This window comes from Papilio machaon, chromosome 5 (genome assembly GCF_912999745.1).
Source record: "Papilio machaon chromosome 5, ilPapMach1.1, whole genome shotgun sequence".
NCBI lineage: Eukaryota > Metazoa > Arthropoda > Insecta > Lepidoptera > Papilionidae > Papilio > Papilio machaon.
In genome coordinates, this window is record NC_059990.1 from 1,057,397 (window position 1) to 1,075,251 (window position 17,855).

The 17,855-nt window shown below is 31.3% G+C and overlaps 1 protein-coding gene across 1 annotated transcript; it reads right to left on the reverse strand.

The window, feature by feature from the left end:
- Nucleotides 1-1,274: 1,274 nt before the first annotated feature.
- Nucleotides 1,275-14,468, reverse strand: LOC106720222 (elongation of very long chain fatty acids protein 4). The gene is made up of 7 exons (XM_045677950.1): nt 14,332-14,468; nt 8,143-8,256; nt 7,180-7,448; nt 5,327-5,498; nt 4,411-4,538; nt 2,659-2,808; nt 1,275-1,367 (listed from the first exon to the last, which is right to left on the reverse strand). Exons 2-7 carry the CDS (start codon nt 8,222-8,224, stop codon nt 1,290-1,292), a joined length of 879 nt encoding a protein of 292 aa, XP_045533906.1. The 5' UTR covers nt 8,225-8,256; nt 14,332-14,468; the 3' UTR covers nt 1,275-1,289.
- Between the last annotated feature and the right edge of the window lie 3,387 nt (nt 14,469-17,855).

Here is a 17,855-nt window from a genome sequence, read left to right on the forward strand (position 1 = left end):
TTACCTAATGAGCTTATTCAACGAAGATGAGTTCTAATAAAATTGATTTCGATATATTGAATGGTTTGAATGATTTGTGATGATTATTTGCTTTATTGAAACTTCGTTAAAATTATTTCATATTTTTCTCTTATTGATACGAATCTATCAAAGAATGACAATGGTCTTTTTTTATTCTAAAGTACAATGTTTTTCAGATTTTATTTTGGAATTTTGAAGAATGTTTTTTATTTTTATTTTTCTGTTTTTTATTCAATCGATGTTTATTAATATATATTTAAAAATATGCTGTCTTTACTAAGATTACATTAAAGTAAATATAACTAGTAATTAAAACAATTAATTATTATTATTTTATATAGTTTTGTGGGACTTTGTACTAATCCCGAGACTAACAACGTGTATTAATAAAAAAATAAAATAATATTTGGATTTTTATTCGTAAAGCCTCTAAAATAAGTAGAGTTTTTTAATTTACTTAAATAAGTTTGTATCTCAAAATATACTGAGTTTGTGTCCTCCACGACCACGACCTAAAACTACATGAAAAAAGAACACTAAAGAAGTCTGAAACTAGTCAGTGCCGACTCCGAATTATCCATAGCCATACGTGAGAGAAGTCATTTTTAATTATTTTATCTAAATTTGTTTTCGGAATTTCATGTTAAAAACAATGCAAACATCGAATTAGTTCTACGTGAGTGAAGCAGTTTTTGATTAGTTAAACAAACTAATTTAAACGAATTAAAAACTTTCTTTTCTGAATTTCAATATCAAAGGATTAGAAAATGACTTGTTTTTAATTTGTTATTTTAGTTTAAGTCTTAATTTTAATTAAAAAGTTAAACTTAAGAAGGCATTTTGCTTAATTAATTTAATTATTAATTTTCAATTCAACAATTTAATTTTCTTACATTACAAATTACGATAGTCTTTTGAATATCAAATTTGCTAGTAGTACAGTACATGCTCTTATGGTGTGGCCGTGCGGTTATTTTACGAACATTCTCTGCGGTTCCGGTTGCAGCTCGACTTTACGAATATCTGCATCTGCGGTAAGCGGGTGACCGCATCTTACTTTCAAGCCTTTGATCTCTGACGGTTGTGCTTTTATCAAAGAGATCCCACAAATAATAATTATGCATGAATAAATAAATGTAACACTTATAATCTTAAAATGAATTTCTTTATTATTAATTACATAAAACATTAATTAACATCCGAATCTATCTTATATTCTATTTATTTTAATAAATTAGTTAAAAAGTAAAATAACAAACAACTTAACATCAATTCGACTTCTTGTTAAGCGTAATTTCTTCATCATCTAAGCATTGACCGTACCTCACTTCCATGCATTTACTTCCCTGGAAAAAAAAATTTAAACAATATTTTAAAGAAAAATTATTTGTCTTAATTATTATAAAACATCACCAAGGGTTAAGAGGGTCGGTGGCTCAGGGGTTAAGCATTTTCCTTGCAATCTGCAGGTCCTTGTTTTGAAACCCGCCATGTACCAATGCATTTTTCGATTTTCGACTTACACATGTACATTTATCCAACTTTCTTACGGTGAAGGAAAACGTCAACCAAATCGCACTGAGCTGGCGTAGTTGACTAGGGACTAGTTACACTTGACTTAAAGTAGGCTTCGAGCCCCACATCGGGGACGTATAGTGATCTGATGATGATCAGATATGAACAAAAAGTAAAAAGCTTTGAGCTTATACTTATGTTGATGGATACCATATAAGTACGAGCATTGTGGACGAAAGTAGAACTATCGAGTGACGTAAGACTCGTTACAGAGTTACATCGTCCGCTTTCACTCGGAACTTGCGCTTGCATAAGATCGCTCGTAACCGATACTTATGTTCACTAGAACGCTTTTCTCATTACCGGTACTCTCTTTATATCTTGCGTAACTTAATTGCTATCTATAAAAGATAATTTTGATGTGCTTATGCAAATTTATCGTGTAACAACGGCATCAAGGTACGTTTTATTCGATTCGAAATTGCTATTTTAATTTTCAAGGATAATAATTACTGGGCGGACTGTGTTTAACTGATTTTGCTTTATAGCTAATTCTATTGTTTTAAAACATAAAGACCATCGTTTCTATATAACGTCTATCAAATTTTTTAACATTCAAAACAGATTTCGCCAAAATAAATATTTGCTAATCATATCATACACAAATTATCCATAATTCTAGCATATTTCAATAGTGATATTTTAATAATGTATCATTTGGAACAGCGATTGATTACAATTCGGAATAGCGCATAGGCTGCAAAGATTTCCTTTTTTTTTTTATTCTATTTTGTTCTGTTTTATTCCATTTTATTTTATTATATTTTATTCCATTTATATATCGGCTTACCGTGTAGGCTTTTTATAATTCCATGTGAATAATAATGCGGATACCTAGTATATATTACAGTCCATTACCCGTTGTGGTGAATACCGATTTCAAAAGTGATATTTACCGGAATATAAATATTTATAATTTAAAGATGGATCGATGACCTGGTCAAGGTTGCAGCAGTGCAATGGATGCGGGTAGCACAGGACCGGGTATTTTGCAACCGATAGCCGGGGCTACGTTTAGCAGTAGACGAACTCAGGATGATAATTATGATGAAGATCATTTACCTTAGCGATGTATGCCTTCATGTAGAAGTTGCCGAAAAGAACGATAAAGGAGATCATGTAGATGATGAGGACGTAATGCATCCATAGAGGGAATTCGCAGCCGGTCCGGATACCGTTGACGCCGAGGATAAGGGCGCAGGTGAACTGAATCTGAAACCGATATAAGAATTTATTATATAGAGTATTAGAAAGCAGAAGAAGAATATCCTGGCTCAAGATCCTATGGTTTGGAAAAGCATTCGATCATTTTTTAGAACCCTGGTTCCGACACTGCCAATTTCCCTAATCGATTTAAAAAGGAGATTGCATTTTAAGAACGTTAAAAGATCAAAACTCGATTTACTACACGGAATATTACAAATCGAATCATATATTACTTGAGAAATTGCATCGAATGTTAAAAGAGGTCACCTTTAACAGACGTACAAACATAATTACACCCGATAAAAGAAGGCACACACAGGTGCAAGAAAAATATAAAAAAAAGAAGGCAAAAAGCAATTTATGAAATGAATAACACTTGATTAAAAAAACTCAATTTGTAATTTTTCGTTGCATTATTAAGAAAAGCTTTTAAATCAAGACAAGCTATTGCAAAATAGGTATATAATAATGATGTAGAAAGTTGGAGTCGAAAACTTGTGAAGAGAATACTTAATTTCCAAAAGTCAATTTATCAATAATATCACGAGCAAAAGCTTTTACGTCTATTAAGATTTTAGAAAGCAATTATAAGTACTGCACTTTGAAGCTGCTGTGATATAGGTCTGGTTTCAGGGTAATCACTTTTCTGTTGAACTCTCCTTTCTATAAATTAACTAACGCGCTATTTCTTAAAATTGAAATAACTTTAAATATGAAATGTTTTTTTTTTTTTCATTTAAAAACTTTTTTTACAAGCTTTCAAAATACTAAATATGTACATATATTTTGGCTTATCAAGTAAACCGAATATGAGCCCCCGAGATAGGTTTTACTGAAATAAAGATTTTCATTTTGGGTACATTAACAAAATGACGAAGCAGTTTGAATCTATAAGGATTCTAAGTAAATGTATTTTTTTCCTAACACTTCATAAGTCTGATTGCCTATTATAAAACTATCCCGCCTTCTAGAAACGATTTTACTAGAAATAGAAAACATTAAACAGAATCGTAAATGTCTCGCAGATTTATGTAGCAGATTTTTATTTTCAATTTTGCAAATGCGGTTTTAATCCATTTAAATTATTGTTAGAAGTATATAAAATATATCTTAACTTTATGACTAAAAAAGGCTTTCTTCTAATTGGTTTATATGTTCAGAGTTACGCTATCGACATAAATCATATACCTATACAAATGCTAAAAAAGCGTATACCATACTGAAAGTATTTAGCAAACGTTGAAAATGTATTAAATAAAATAAATAAAAACTTTATTGTGACACTCATTATATGTATTACATTATATATTATATGTATACATTTTAGTTAGAGCCTTGACTCCTGAACTATTAGTATTAAAATCTTTTATGACATGTCTACAAACGTTCAATCTAATTTTTAACCGAAATACTAAGCAAATATCCGAATGAATGACTACGTTGCAGACAGAGTTGATCCTTGGGTTACATTGACTTACTTTTATTTTTAATGCTCACCAGTTTAAGACCTTAAAAATCTTTGACTTTGAACTCGAAATAACAATCTCTAATATTATCATACATGTTTTCTATACAAAAAATAAACACATATACAAAAATTTTACATACCAGTTGTAAAATGGTGAGGTATTTCTTCCACCATAGGTATTTGCTAACGGAAGGTCCAAAGACTGAAAGGCCGTAGTATGTATACATGAGTACGTGAATACCGCTGTTTACCATCGCAGGGAGGAATGCTGTAAGAAATGGAAAAAAAAGTTTAGTTAACATAACACTATCTCGCTAATAGAGAGCCGTAAACAAGAAATTAATTTAACGACATGCTAAAGGCGCATCTTCGTTAGTCCAATATATAATATATAAAATTCTCGTGTCACGGGGTTCGAACTTGAACTCCTCCGAAACGGCTTGACCGATTCACAATTTGTGAATGTCAATTTTGTGAGCATATTCAGTAGGTCTGAGAATCGGCCAACATCTATTTTTCATAACCCCCCTCCCCATTTAGTTTTTTTTAATTGCGCGCGGACGGAGTCGCGGGCGACAGCTAGTATATGTATAAGAATGTCTCTAATCTGATCAATATTGCAATATTCTGTAGCCTACAATAATTATATTTTCCTTTTTTTATTGTAAGTATTTATTATCATTTCACACTTAACTTACTATAAGAAAATTATAAGACCTACATATTATAATACATTGTGAATGTTAGAGAAGATTTAAATAAAGCCTAGTGTTGGTGTAAGCCAATGAAGCCTTAAATGTATTACGGTAGATATATCCGGCTTTGTTCCCGTCAGCATCCTTCAAAAATTTTTGTAAGCTTTTCCCACATTCCTATATTAAACAAAATATTATTTGTATTACGAGATTGTAGAATAATTATATTTCGTAGACAAGAGCTCAATACCACTCACAACAGTTTCGCATACTTTGCCTTGTTTAAGTGTAGGAAAATATTTACTTAATTTTCTGATGAACATAGAGACGTAAACATAATAAAATATAATCAATAACTCACTGGATCCACTTGGCACCCATTTAATACCGATCCACCAAAAACTGAACATTGTAGAGTGGTGATAAACATGCAGGAATGTCAGCTGTTCATCTTTTTTTCTTAAAATAAAGAAGAATGTGTCACAGAATTCTAGAAGTTTCGAGAAGTAGTACCACCAAACTGCATCTGCTATCTAAAAGAGACACAAAAACAATATTCATTCATCATTCATACATTATCAGCTCACTATACGTCCCCACCGAGGGGCTCGAAGCCTACGCCAAGTTAGGGGTGACTAGGCCATAGTTAACCACGCTGGCCAAGTGCGGTTTGGTTGACTTCACACATATCATTGGATTTCTTCTCAGATATGTGCAGGTTGCATCACGATTTTTTCCTTCACCGTAAGAACGTGGCATAAATGTAAATATGTAAATCGACAATCGAAAAATACATTGGTACATTGCGGGATTCGAACCCAGGACCTGCAGATTGCAAGTCAAGTGCTTAACCTCTGAGCCACCGACGCTCTTATAACTTCTAAAAACAATATACATATGATTTATCTAATATAAAACAGTTGGCATCATCGGCAACAATTGGTTAAAGTGAATTTGAAAAAATCAATACTACAAAAAAAATATATATGAATTTCAAATATTAATCTTAGTGAGTCTTAGAATATAATTTTCCTTTGCAATATTATTTACTTATAAAGACTAGGTCAGTAAACACAGATAGAATCTCCTTTGATTGTGGCATTGAAAGCCAAAGTAAAACGGTTAACTATTCAACCGATAATCATTTCAAAGTTTCTATGAAAATTTCAAAAACACTAAAAGCTCTAAGACGTATTTACATGAATAATATCGCAATAATACGTAGATTTAATTACAAAAGACACTTTGTTAAATATAAATTTACTCTCGTGACGAGGGTTAAAATGATTCACGTCTTTACTATTAGAGTTAATAATGTTCGCTCTATTGTTAGAGTTTAGCTGCTTTTATTAATAGGGGTTTTTTACTAAAATACATAAGCTTCGGATTTTAGTTCAAAGCTTGTCTTTTCTGTTGGAGTTAAGCTGTTTTAAAAAGTTAAGCATATTTTTATTGTTATTATATAAAATCTATATAAATTAGTGAAGGCTTTACGCGCGAACGGCCCGACTGATATCGCCAATTCGTTTCTTGTTGTGTTTGTTATTTTCAGTAGAAGGTTCTTATGAAAGAGAATATTGGATCTCGATTAAATTTGGCATAGATATAGAACATCGTTTGGAAAGCTACTTACTAAGTTTCTTTTTTTAATTCTGCGCGGACGAAGTCGCGGGCAAAAGCTTTTATTAAATATGTTATCGAGGTTTATAGATAAGTAAAAATGAAACATAAAACGTTTTGTCCCTAAAAATCGGATGTATTTTTTAGTAATATGACTGCAAATAAAACGACTAGACTGATAATGTCTTTTAATTATCATAGATGGCGCTGGTAGTTTCGAAATGATGCAATGACTTTTATGTTTTTAATTATTGGTAATAGAAATAAATTGTACATAAAGTGTTATTCAAAAGCTAATATCAGTTAAAAAAAATTACTTGAGCTAATAGACAAAAAGCTTAGAAAGCAATGTCACACTTTAAGACCCAATTGTCATCAACTTGTACATCTCCGTACCGAGGTTTGAGGCTACCCTGCATTTGAGGTAACAAGGCCTTTTAACAACCAAGCTTGCCCAATAAGGATTGGTTGAATTCACACAATTTATAGAATTTAATAGCAGATAGTAAGTTACATCATAATGGTTTCCTTTACCGTTAGAACGTCGGATAAATTTATTTCAAATTCGAAATTGAACGAAATGCAATTACTCACTTGTAGTTCATCGGGATCATATTTTTGTCGACACGGCTCGCATATGTAGCTGTATCTCAGTCTAAAGGAAGCCGTCAGTAACCTGACTGCTATGTACGCGTTGAGAGCCGCCATCGCCAAGTTATAGGGTACAAGTAGCCACGTTAGCTGGAACGGCTGGCGGTTCTTCATTAACTTAGGGCCAATCCACACTATGAATAGGTACAAAAGTGTGTAGAATACTGTAGGTACTGGAGAGTCGACGAGTGGCCATCCTTTTGTCCTGTTATCTGCAAATATAATTGTACTATTTTAATAGCTAAATCTTTTTTGTTAATTAATATTTATAATCTTAAGAAACCATAACATTTTTTACATATAGAAAAATACAACAATAAATACGTGCCCAATATTACAAACTAGCTTTTACCCGCGACTCCGTCCGCGCAGAATAAAAAATAGAAAACGGGGTAAAAATTATCCTATGTCCGTTTCCTGGTTCTAAGCTACCTGCCCACCAATTTTCAGTCGAATCGATTCAGCCGTTCTTGAGTTATAAATAGTGTAACTAACACGACTTTCTTTTATATACGATATATAGACATAGACTCTCCTAAAAAATAGATATATTTTTACGTCTTTTTCTTTATGTCTCTATACAACTATAGCCGCTTTGTAATTTCAATAAATTAATCAAATACTTGTTTTTGTTTATATAAATTTATTTTTATTTAAAATTAGATCCTAGTTATTTCTGCAGACGTTATTATAAACAACCGATGCATTCTATCGATTGAATATAATTGTTATGTTTATAAACGACTCTAACGCTATTTGAAATATTATAATTTATATAATAATCCTAATAACTAGAGTTAGCACGAAGTAGAATGATATTTTTCTTTATTTTTTTTAATTAGTTTGGAGATTTTCAAAAATTAGATGACTCTTAGTGTAATATTGATTTTTACATCTTAATTTTACCTGAAAGTGATAACGTCCAAAGATAGTAATCATAAGTGTCTTTTAATACACTTTGTGTTGAATTTACTAATAGAGTTGCCATTCTTAGGTTTTGTTTTATGGTGATGATATTATCTGAAACAAAAAAGAAAACATGATTAAACTTTTTACAAGCATTTTACAAGTAGCAAAAATTTATAATGTTTTGATATTATTAGCGTTCGGTTAACTAAAATTATCAAGTTACTTTAAATCTTATTTAAATTTTGTGTGTCATCGACTATAATATTTTAATGATATGACATTTATTAGACTTATCAATAAAATATTCGCTTGGATAATTTAAAATTTGACATTGAATAACCTAAGTTATTAATTTAAGTAGTAATTCTTCATATTTTGGATTTAAAAAAGGGTTTATTGGCAGGCCGTTTTTCCTTTGATTTCTGCTCCACGTTGAGTCGTTTACAATTCTATCAAAGACTGTATTAATTTTATTATTCAATTTTTTTTTTTTTACTATACAAAATAGTAAAATAACAATTATTGAAATAAAATATGTTCCATTTTTAACAATTTAAATAATAAAAATTGTTATTGGTATTCATTTGTTTTTGTACATTTCAAAAGAAAATTAATAAGCTTTCCTTAATGTCCGGTCACGTTGTTTGCTTTATTTAATATATTCTTTAGACAATACATTAATAAAGATTTTATAAATTGTATGTTGCATATTTAAACACGAACGTTGACGAGGAATATTCATGAAGAAATCAACATGTATTTAAAATTGCTTGAATAGGATGTACACATACGAAGATAGACTAGCTGTGACCAGCGTCATTGTACGCGTTTTTTTTCTATGAGTTGTAAACCTTTTTATATGATATTGGAATATATATTGTAAAAAGGATTTTATTTACTGCTATGTAATTATTGTTATATATTTATGTCAGAAACTGTGTAATTATGTAATTTTAAGGTAATAATATAGTAAATAAATATTATTGCTATAGTTGCAAATTATATTTATCAGCTGTGACAACTCAATGACATACATACAAGTACATACATGTCTATGTATTTATAAGTATATAATATGTATCTATGTAAAACTGAACATATTGAATAGATCGAGGCAAGAAACCAAATATGTTTAACCAGTACACCACCACCACACCCACCACCCTATACAGTTTCGGTTTACAAATTTGACATTTAATTTTATTGCAACAATTGAAGAAAATTATTTAACATGTCATAGGGCAAAATGTTGACCTTCTACAGTCCTTTTACGCTATCTTGTGGTGCAGAAGGCGAATGTGCCCCTAAAATTCTGAATACGCGTTAGTACCAGGTCTAAAATTCCAAGGCGTGCCAACATTTAGCTAGAAAGTGTTAAATAGTTAAAGAATGAATAGTACAGTAAATATTAACACTACAGTTGTTTATTTTCTTTACATTAAAATGTGCTGAATCATAAGTGAAAGTTAGAACGCTGTAACTCTATATATAGCGCTGCTGTTGTTATTTCTTCACCAGCTATTGTCCGCGACTTCATTCGCGCAGAATTAAACCGGATGTATAGTATACTATATGTTATTTAAGGCTATGTTCTACACCTGTGCCAAATGTCAATACCAACAAGAACCGTTGAAGATTTATCGAAGTATCCCAACTAAATTTCATCCAGATCCTAGATGTCGTTCTGGAGACACGTCCTAACAAACATCCATCCATCCATTCAAAAATTCGCATTTTTAATATTAATAAGAAGTAAGATGTTATATTTAGATAATGTTCAATATTCATTCTTCGACAAACACTGAATTGTGTGGTAACAAAAGTAATAATTTAAACAAATTATTTTAATGCCATAAAAATGTTATCTGCATTTCTCTGTGTCAAATACTGAGATAGTAATTCTCTATATTTTAAAAATCGAGAATTTTCTAAGGCTTTATTGTACATTAGATTTTGCAGTATTAATTAATTTTAAGTACTCCCTTCTTTATATTCAGACTAATTGTACGTTTATTGCTTTTGTAATTTTTGTAGTGCTAAATATGTCTGTTTTATAGTTTATGGTTGTGAATAACGTTGACATAATGGTGTTATTTCAAATGTTCATCTATTGAATGTCCTATTTACGTTTGTGCCAATGTTAAAGTTACAATGCATATTTAAGTTTAAGTACCACATATAAGTCTGGATACTAAATAACTTTGTATAACTTTGTTATATGTTTATTGAAATGAATAAAATGTACATGTACAGCATACAATTCTGTTATACATACGCTAGGGTTTTTTTGGATGTATGAAAGGATATAAGAACAAAACCGTCATACATAACGGTACATACATATAGTTGTTGGTACATACATATAGATACATATAGTTGATGGTTTCGCCGCGATTCGGCGCAAGCACATTGCCTCCCTGATGGAGCGGGTGCGCGGCAGCCGTAACACTATCCTGGAGGTGTTTGCGAGTCGCGTGGATAGCCCATTGTGGAAGCACTGGGTTAATGCCCATGTGCTGATATAAAATATATTGTATGCATAAGTTATTGTTTTAGATATAAGTTATTACTAACATAGTTTTTAAGTAAAACACTGTACTAACAATTAATGGATGTTTATCTGAAATAAATAAATTATTATTATTATTATTATTATTATTATTATAACCTAACTCGTATTGTCTGTTAACTCCATTGGATATATCTTTCTAATGTTATAAATGTGAAAGTTTAGATGGATGGATGGATGTTTGTTTGAAGGTCTGTCCAGAACGGCTTAACGTATCTTGATGAAGTTTGGCACATATGTATATAATAATTCCTTTGGACAGGTCGTCACGCGTTAACGGCTGGACCTATTCCGTTAATTCTTTTTTCGTTGTATTTGCTATAGTTAGTTAAAATGTATGGATAGATTGTGTGAAAGAAGATATGCATAAGAAGGGGGTAAATTCAGATATGACGGCTGATAGAGATGTAAGGAGGAGTAGTACATACTGTGCCGACTCTCCATAGGGATAAGGGCAGGTTGATGATGAAGCTATAGTTAGAAGTTTCTTATGAAATTATAAAATTAGGATATCGACTAAATTTAGCATAGATATGGAAAGTCTGGTACAAAGTCTAATTATTAAGTTTATTTTTTTAATTCCGCTCTGACGACTGACACTGCAATTCAGGGACAAAAGACTCTAGAACGTCACAAAGGGACATTAATAAAACGTATGTACGATAAAAATATTACTTTCTTGTCATTCGGGTAATAAAGTATCAGGAATTCTCAATATATTGCTTGACTACGAATACATTAAGAATTTTCTTTACCATTAGTGTATTTGAAATACAGAGTTGCCCGAGGGAATTATATTACTTTACAGTATACAGATGTAAAGCTTAATGTGTATGTATTTTCGCTTTTAAGTTAATATTCATAGTATTAATGAACACTAGTTTTAAATATTTATTCCTTTAGCATCTGATCTTTTTAATTTACTAGCTGTCACTCGCGACTGGTACTATACGACACGGTATTATAAAAAAACGTAATAATGCCTATGTGTTCTTCCAGAGATACCTTCATACAAACATCCATCCATCCATCTATCGATCCATCAACTCATCTAAACTATTGCATTTATAATATTAGTAAGATTATTCGGCTTATCTTTTTTTTTTACTAAAAAACCTTTAATGTTATTACTGTTTAAAAAAATCTGATATAAAGGGACTGTATATCTGAAATTTAAATATAATTTAACTTACTGAACGTCTAAAATTATTTGATTCTCTTGAGGAGTAATGGTTTGGAAAAATAAAGAAAAGATAGAATCAAAAATTATGTATCTTAAGGGAAATTTAATTGACAAATATAAATGTAGAGAAATTGTATTTAAAGATTTCTCTCGTCGATTGCATTTTAAAATATATTCATTGTCGTCCGTCAAATGTATTGAGTTCAAGCTTTTCTAACAAAGAGATAGAAGTCTTTTGTAGTTAGCACATCTCAATGGTCATTCAATAAAGAGAAAGTGATGGTGTAAGGAGGTTTGCGCGGGTACGCGGGACACGGTGACCTGTAACACGTACCGCAATTCTGTGGCGACGGATCGAGTCCGAGAACACATTTAGATATCGTTTGTACAGTATTGTAATGTATTGTTATCATATATATTCTAATATTACTTCGATATCAACTAAATTTCCAAATAACTGACTGATAGTGTTTTTCACGGATATATTCCATCGTGTCTTGTATCCTCATTGACTTGATCTATTTTAAGGAATGAAATTCGACGTTCGACTGTTTTAAAAATTTGACTTTAACGTACCGTTTTTTTTATCCCGATACGATTATGAACGTGACTTTTACGTGAAAATCCTTAACCCGTTATTTATCGAGAATGATGAAAGATCAAACACTCGATTTTCACGTTAATGAAACTCTGTCAATACTTTAATTAAACCGTCTTAATCCTTTCATCAGTAGTGTTGCTTCAAGATACGATTATTCGTTGTCTTTTTATTTTATAAAGTAGATATAATTGCGCAACTTCAGAGACTTCAACTGAAACGATGTGCTCATTTTCTTCGAAAGCAACAACATCTGTTGTATTAATTATGCATCACATAATTTCCTTCCCTCGAATGTAATTTTTTACCCTTATCTTCTTTTACGTTACTTCAATATAAACAAGCAGATATTATTTCCTATTACTTTTTTTATTATAGTCATAACACAAACTTATCGTAACAAACTTAAAAGAGTGTTGCTTAGAAAAAGTAACTTATAAGCTAAGTACAAAATCCAGATCGATACATCTAGAACAATGACATTAAAGGGCTTTTAGTTACTTATATAACTTAGCCGCCCTCGAAGTAAAATTAGAAACGAAATGAGAATTAGAATTGGTCCTTTGGTTAAGAACCATTCAAGTGTTTGAATGTATAAAGTGGAATTGAGAGGTACTCCAGAATTGAAGTACGTTTTCCCACTTGTGAAAATTGAAATAAGAAAAAACTCTTTTAAAATGTATTATAAATGTTAATCATAAATGTCACATTCTAGGCAGAAATTTAGACAGTTCTGAATCCCCTTATGGGTTTTTGATAAGAGAGTGAAAAGTGTATTTGCGAAAAATTTCTTTTTTTTGCAAGATTTTCCTCGTTGTTCTGGTATTATTTTATATTCTAGATAGCAATAAGTAATTGTATTATTTACTTAAGTGTTTAATATTTTAATCTGTATATTCTCTTATCTATATATATAAAAGAAAGTCGTGTTAGTTACACTATTTATAACTCAAGAACGGCTGAATCGATTTGACTGAAAATTGGAGGGCAGGTAGCTTAGAACCAGGAAACGGACATAGGATAATTTTTACCCCGTTTTCTATTTTTATTCCGCGCGGACGGAGTCGCGGGTAAAAGCTAGTGTCTTATAAATGCAAAAGTTTGGATGGATAGGTGAATGTTTCTTATTACGTGTCTCCAAAACTGCTTACGGATCTATACATAATCTGGAAGAACGCATATTTACTTTTAAATTTTTTAAACCACATTCAAGAATCGCGTGCAAACGTCAGATATTTATACATTTTAATAATTAATTTTAATTATTAATAATTAAAATTATAAGATTCAATTAGACAAATGCAAAAGATACATCGTTATTCTTTCGGAATATAATTCAGCAGTCCATTTGTCAATCCTTTGACGAAGTAAGAGATACTAAATTATTCGTATGCATTGCATTCTCGTGATGGATTATTGTATGTACATAAATTCTATGCACCGGATAAAAGCCATCCAAAGCGCTTCTTACCATTCTAAGCTGTACTTGACTCTTTTACATATGAATCGTTTAAGAATGCAGAAAGATAAGCTTTTTTTTGTATTTCAATTTAAAAATTGTTAAGAATGATGCAGTGTTGTTTAATTAGGAAAAAACTTTTTATATCCACAAAGATAAGTAGTTGGATGTTAGAATAATATAATAAGGACCAAAGTTTGAATACATGTATGTAAAAAAAAAATATAAAAAAAACTATCTAAGGGAAGAGACAGAAATATATAATATGCCAAAGAATATAACAAAAAATATTGGACTTATAAATCTTCAAAATTAATAAATATATAGATTTTCAGCATTTATAAATAAATAATACATATTAAAAAATTAAATCTCACCATTTACTTATAATAATAAGTTGTCACTTATCCACTCACTAATTACAACGTACAGTTTGACCGTAAGTGGTTTTAAAGGTAGAGGCGGCACACGCGCTGCGCCCGCGACTCTCCGCTCTCAACTGCAGTAACTTAATTCGCGGACTCGTCCAAGTTGTACAGCACAGATTGAGTAAATAATAACCAACAGCTTTTGTATATCGATAAATTATATGCCACACCTTTGAACAATAGTAAAAAAAATTACTTTATTTAAAGAAAAAAACTTGGCTTTGATTTTATAGTCAATTTTTCTGAAAAAAAAATCCTGAATTTTTTTCCTTAAACCTTTCAATACAGATAACTTAAAAATAAAATTATTTGGCTTTGTAATATTTGTGTAGATTAAAAAATATCAACAATCAGTAACATGTATTATTTAACTTTATACTTTTGACCTGCATTAGAAATTTAATTTTGTTAAGTTACAGCGCCATAATTGAAATATAATAAAAACGAAAAGCTCAAACAATCTTGATAAATTCTCAGTCTTTTACTTTCACAAAGTACAAACTAATTTGCATTCCTCGTAGCGGATAGTACTTTGTTCCGGCTTTTTGAGATTAAGTCTTATTTCAACAACAAATAAGCAAGTTTATATTAAGCCATACATTTTTCACTTAAACCTTTAAAGACAAATGAAGCCTAGAAATATATAAAGGAATTCTTATTATAGATGAAGTAAGGAGAGACTGGATAACTTTAGACAAGAACATAACTGATTGGAAAAAGATGGATGAGGCCTACACCCGAAGTGGGGTCCGTATCTAAATGTATGAATCTAACATTATTACATAAAATATAAGCGAAACACTAACATTACTAACTCACTGCTTCTGCTCTTAGAAAAAGTTTATTTTAGATATACAAATAAAAAAATGCTTTATTATTATTATTTTGAAGGAATTCGTAATGAAATTATAATTTATCTACTAGTATACTCAGTAGTAACGTATGTTAAAACATATTAAAACATAAGTATGGTGAGAGATAGATACAAGTTAATAAAGAGGCAGTAAATAAGAAATTGTTTATAATATTTGTTTTGCCAAATATATAATATTAGGCAAAACCGAGCAGCATCCTAAGAATGTTTGCGGTGAGGAAGGATAAACCGTTTTCTTAAGTTAGCAAGATTTTGTACGCGTTATTAGATTTCCTTGTAGAATCTGCTTCACATTAATTTTGTAAAAAGCCAGACTTACAAAATATTTTACATAAAATTATTTAACGTACATTTAGATTTAATGTCAAAGACATGTAAAATAAATGAGTATGAACATAATTATTTGGATAATATAATATAATTATTTGGATGCGGACTACGCAATAATTAATGAAACTATTAATAGTTATGATTGGTTGGACATTTTACAGAGTTACCCTGTAAATTCAGCGTGCAATGTCTTTTATCTAAAATTAAATGAAATCATAAAAGCCCATGTACCTGTACGGCCTGCGAAATCGACCAATTATCCAATCTGGTTCTCTCGGCCTCTAATACATATTTTTAAAGACAAAGAAAAGGCATGGATAAAATGGAAGAAATATAATTCAATAGCACATTACGAAGAATTCTCAATTCTGCGCAAAAGATTTAAAACACTAAGTAAACAATGTTTCAACAATTATATTACCTCTATAGAAGACAGTTTAAAACAAGATGTTAAAAAGTTCTGGTCTTTTATAAAAACGACTAATAAAAAATCAGGTATCCCTTCTTGTATGAGTTATAATGGCTTAGTAGCTGATGAGCCAGAACAAATTTGTAACTTGTTTGCAAAATTTTTTGGATCTGTATATGAACAGAGCGATGAGATTCTCGATGTGGAGTCCTCGCCATTTAACGACATATGCAACACCGTACTGTCTGACTATCACATCTCTAAAGACTGCATTATTGCAGCACTAAAGTCATTAGACATTACTAAAGGAGCCGGCCCCGATGGCATACCTCCATTTTTCTTCAAGCATACTGCTGAGTCCATAGCCACACCATTACATATTTTGTACAATAAAAGCTTGCAAGAAGGTACAGTGCCAAATAGATGGAAATTAGCAAATGTAACTCCCGTATACAAAAGCGGCAACAAAAACGTTGTCTCCAACTACCGACCAATATCGTTGCTGTCCACCTTGGCGAAAGTATTTGAGCGCTTAATCCATAATTATATTTATCCCTTTTTTCATAACATTATCATTGAACAGCAACACGGTTTCGTTAAAAAACGCTCCACAACAAGTAACTTGGTACTTTTCACTAATTTTCTTTTTGAATCGATGGATCAGCGTATACAAGTAGATGCTGTGTACACAGATTTTTGCAAGGCTTTCGACAAAGTGGACCAAGAAATATTACTGCAAAAGCTTGCATTTAATGGCATTCGAGGCAACTTGCTTAGATGGTTGTCATCATATGTTAAGAATAGGTCGCAACAAGTTTTCATTAATGGCTTTACTTCTGAAGTATTTAAAGTAAGTTCAGGCGTAAGTCAAGGTTCAATTTTAGGTCCTTTGCTTTTTGTTATTTTTATTAATGATATTGACCAATGTTTTAAACACACGCATTGTTTATTATATGCTGACGATCTTAAAGTCTATAGTGCTATCACATCTGTCGTTGACTGTTTGAAAATGCAAGAGGACCTAAATCGTTTAACAGCATATTGTAAAAAAAACAAGCTATATTTAAATTTAAATAAATGTAAATTCATATCTTATACAAAAAAATGCAAAAACATTAATTACACTTATTCGTTATGTAATACACTCTTAGAAAAAGTATCAGTAATAAGAGATCTCGGTATCTATATGGACTCCAAGCTCAACTACCATGTACATGTGGATCATATAGTTGGAAAGGCATTTAAGTTATATGGTTTTGTTATGCGCACCTCTATTCCTTTTAAGCGACCTTCGTCCTACCTTCTTCTCTATAAATCCCTTATACGCTCTCAGTTGGAGTATGCCACGCCTATCTGGAACCCTTTTTACTTAAACAGTAAAAATAAACTTGAAGCGGTGCAGCGCAGGTTTCTTCGGTCTATGCATTATCGTTGTTTTCGTTCGAAGTCCTCATACAGTTCATTATTGCTAAAATACGATCTGCCCACGCTTGACAGGAGACGTAATCTTTTGGATGTTATGTTATTGCATAATATCGTGCATCAAAAATTCAACTGCATGGAGCTTACTAGACAAATACAATTACATGTGCCTGCTCGATCATGTCATATTCGTGGCACTCGTAAAAGTGCTCTGTTCGCACTAAAACGATGTAAGACGCACGCAGGTGAGCGTGCCCCCTTATGGAGGGTGATGAGGTTGTACAATGATCTTTTCATTGATATTGATCTGTTTGCCGCGTCATCTGCATCGTTCAGAAGAAGTGTTGTGCGTGCTATGCAGATGTAAGCTAATATACGTTTATTGACTTATATCTGCATGATATGTATTTGGCCTTTTATCTGCCCGGTGCGGGTGGC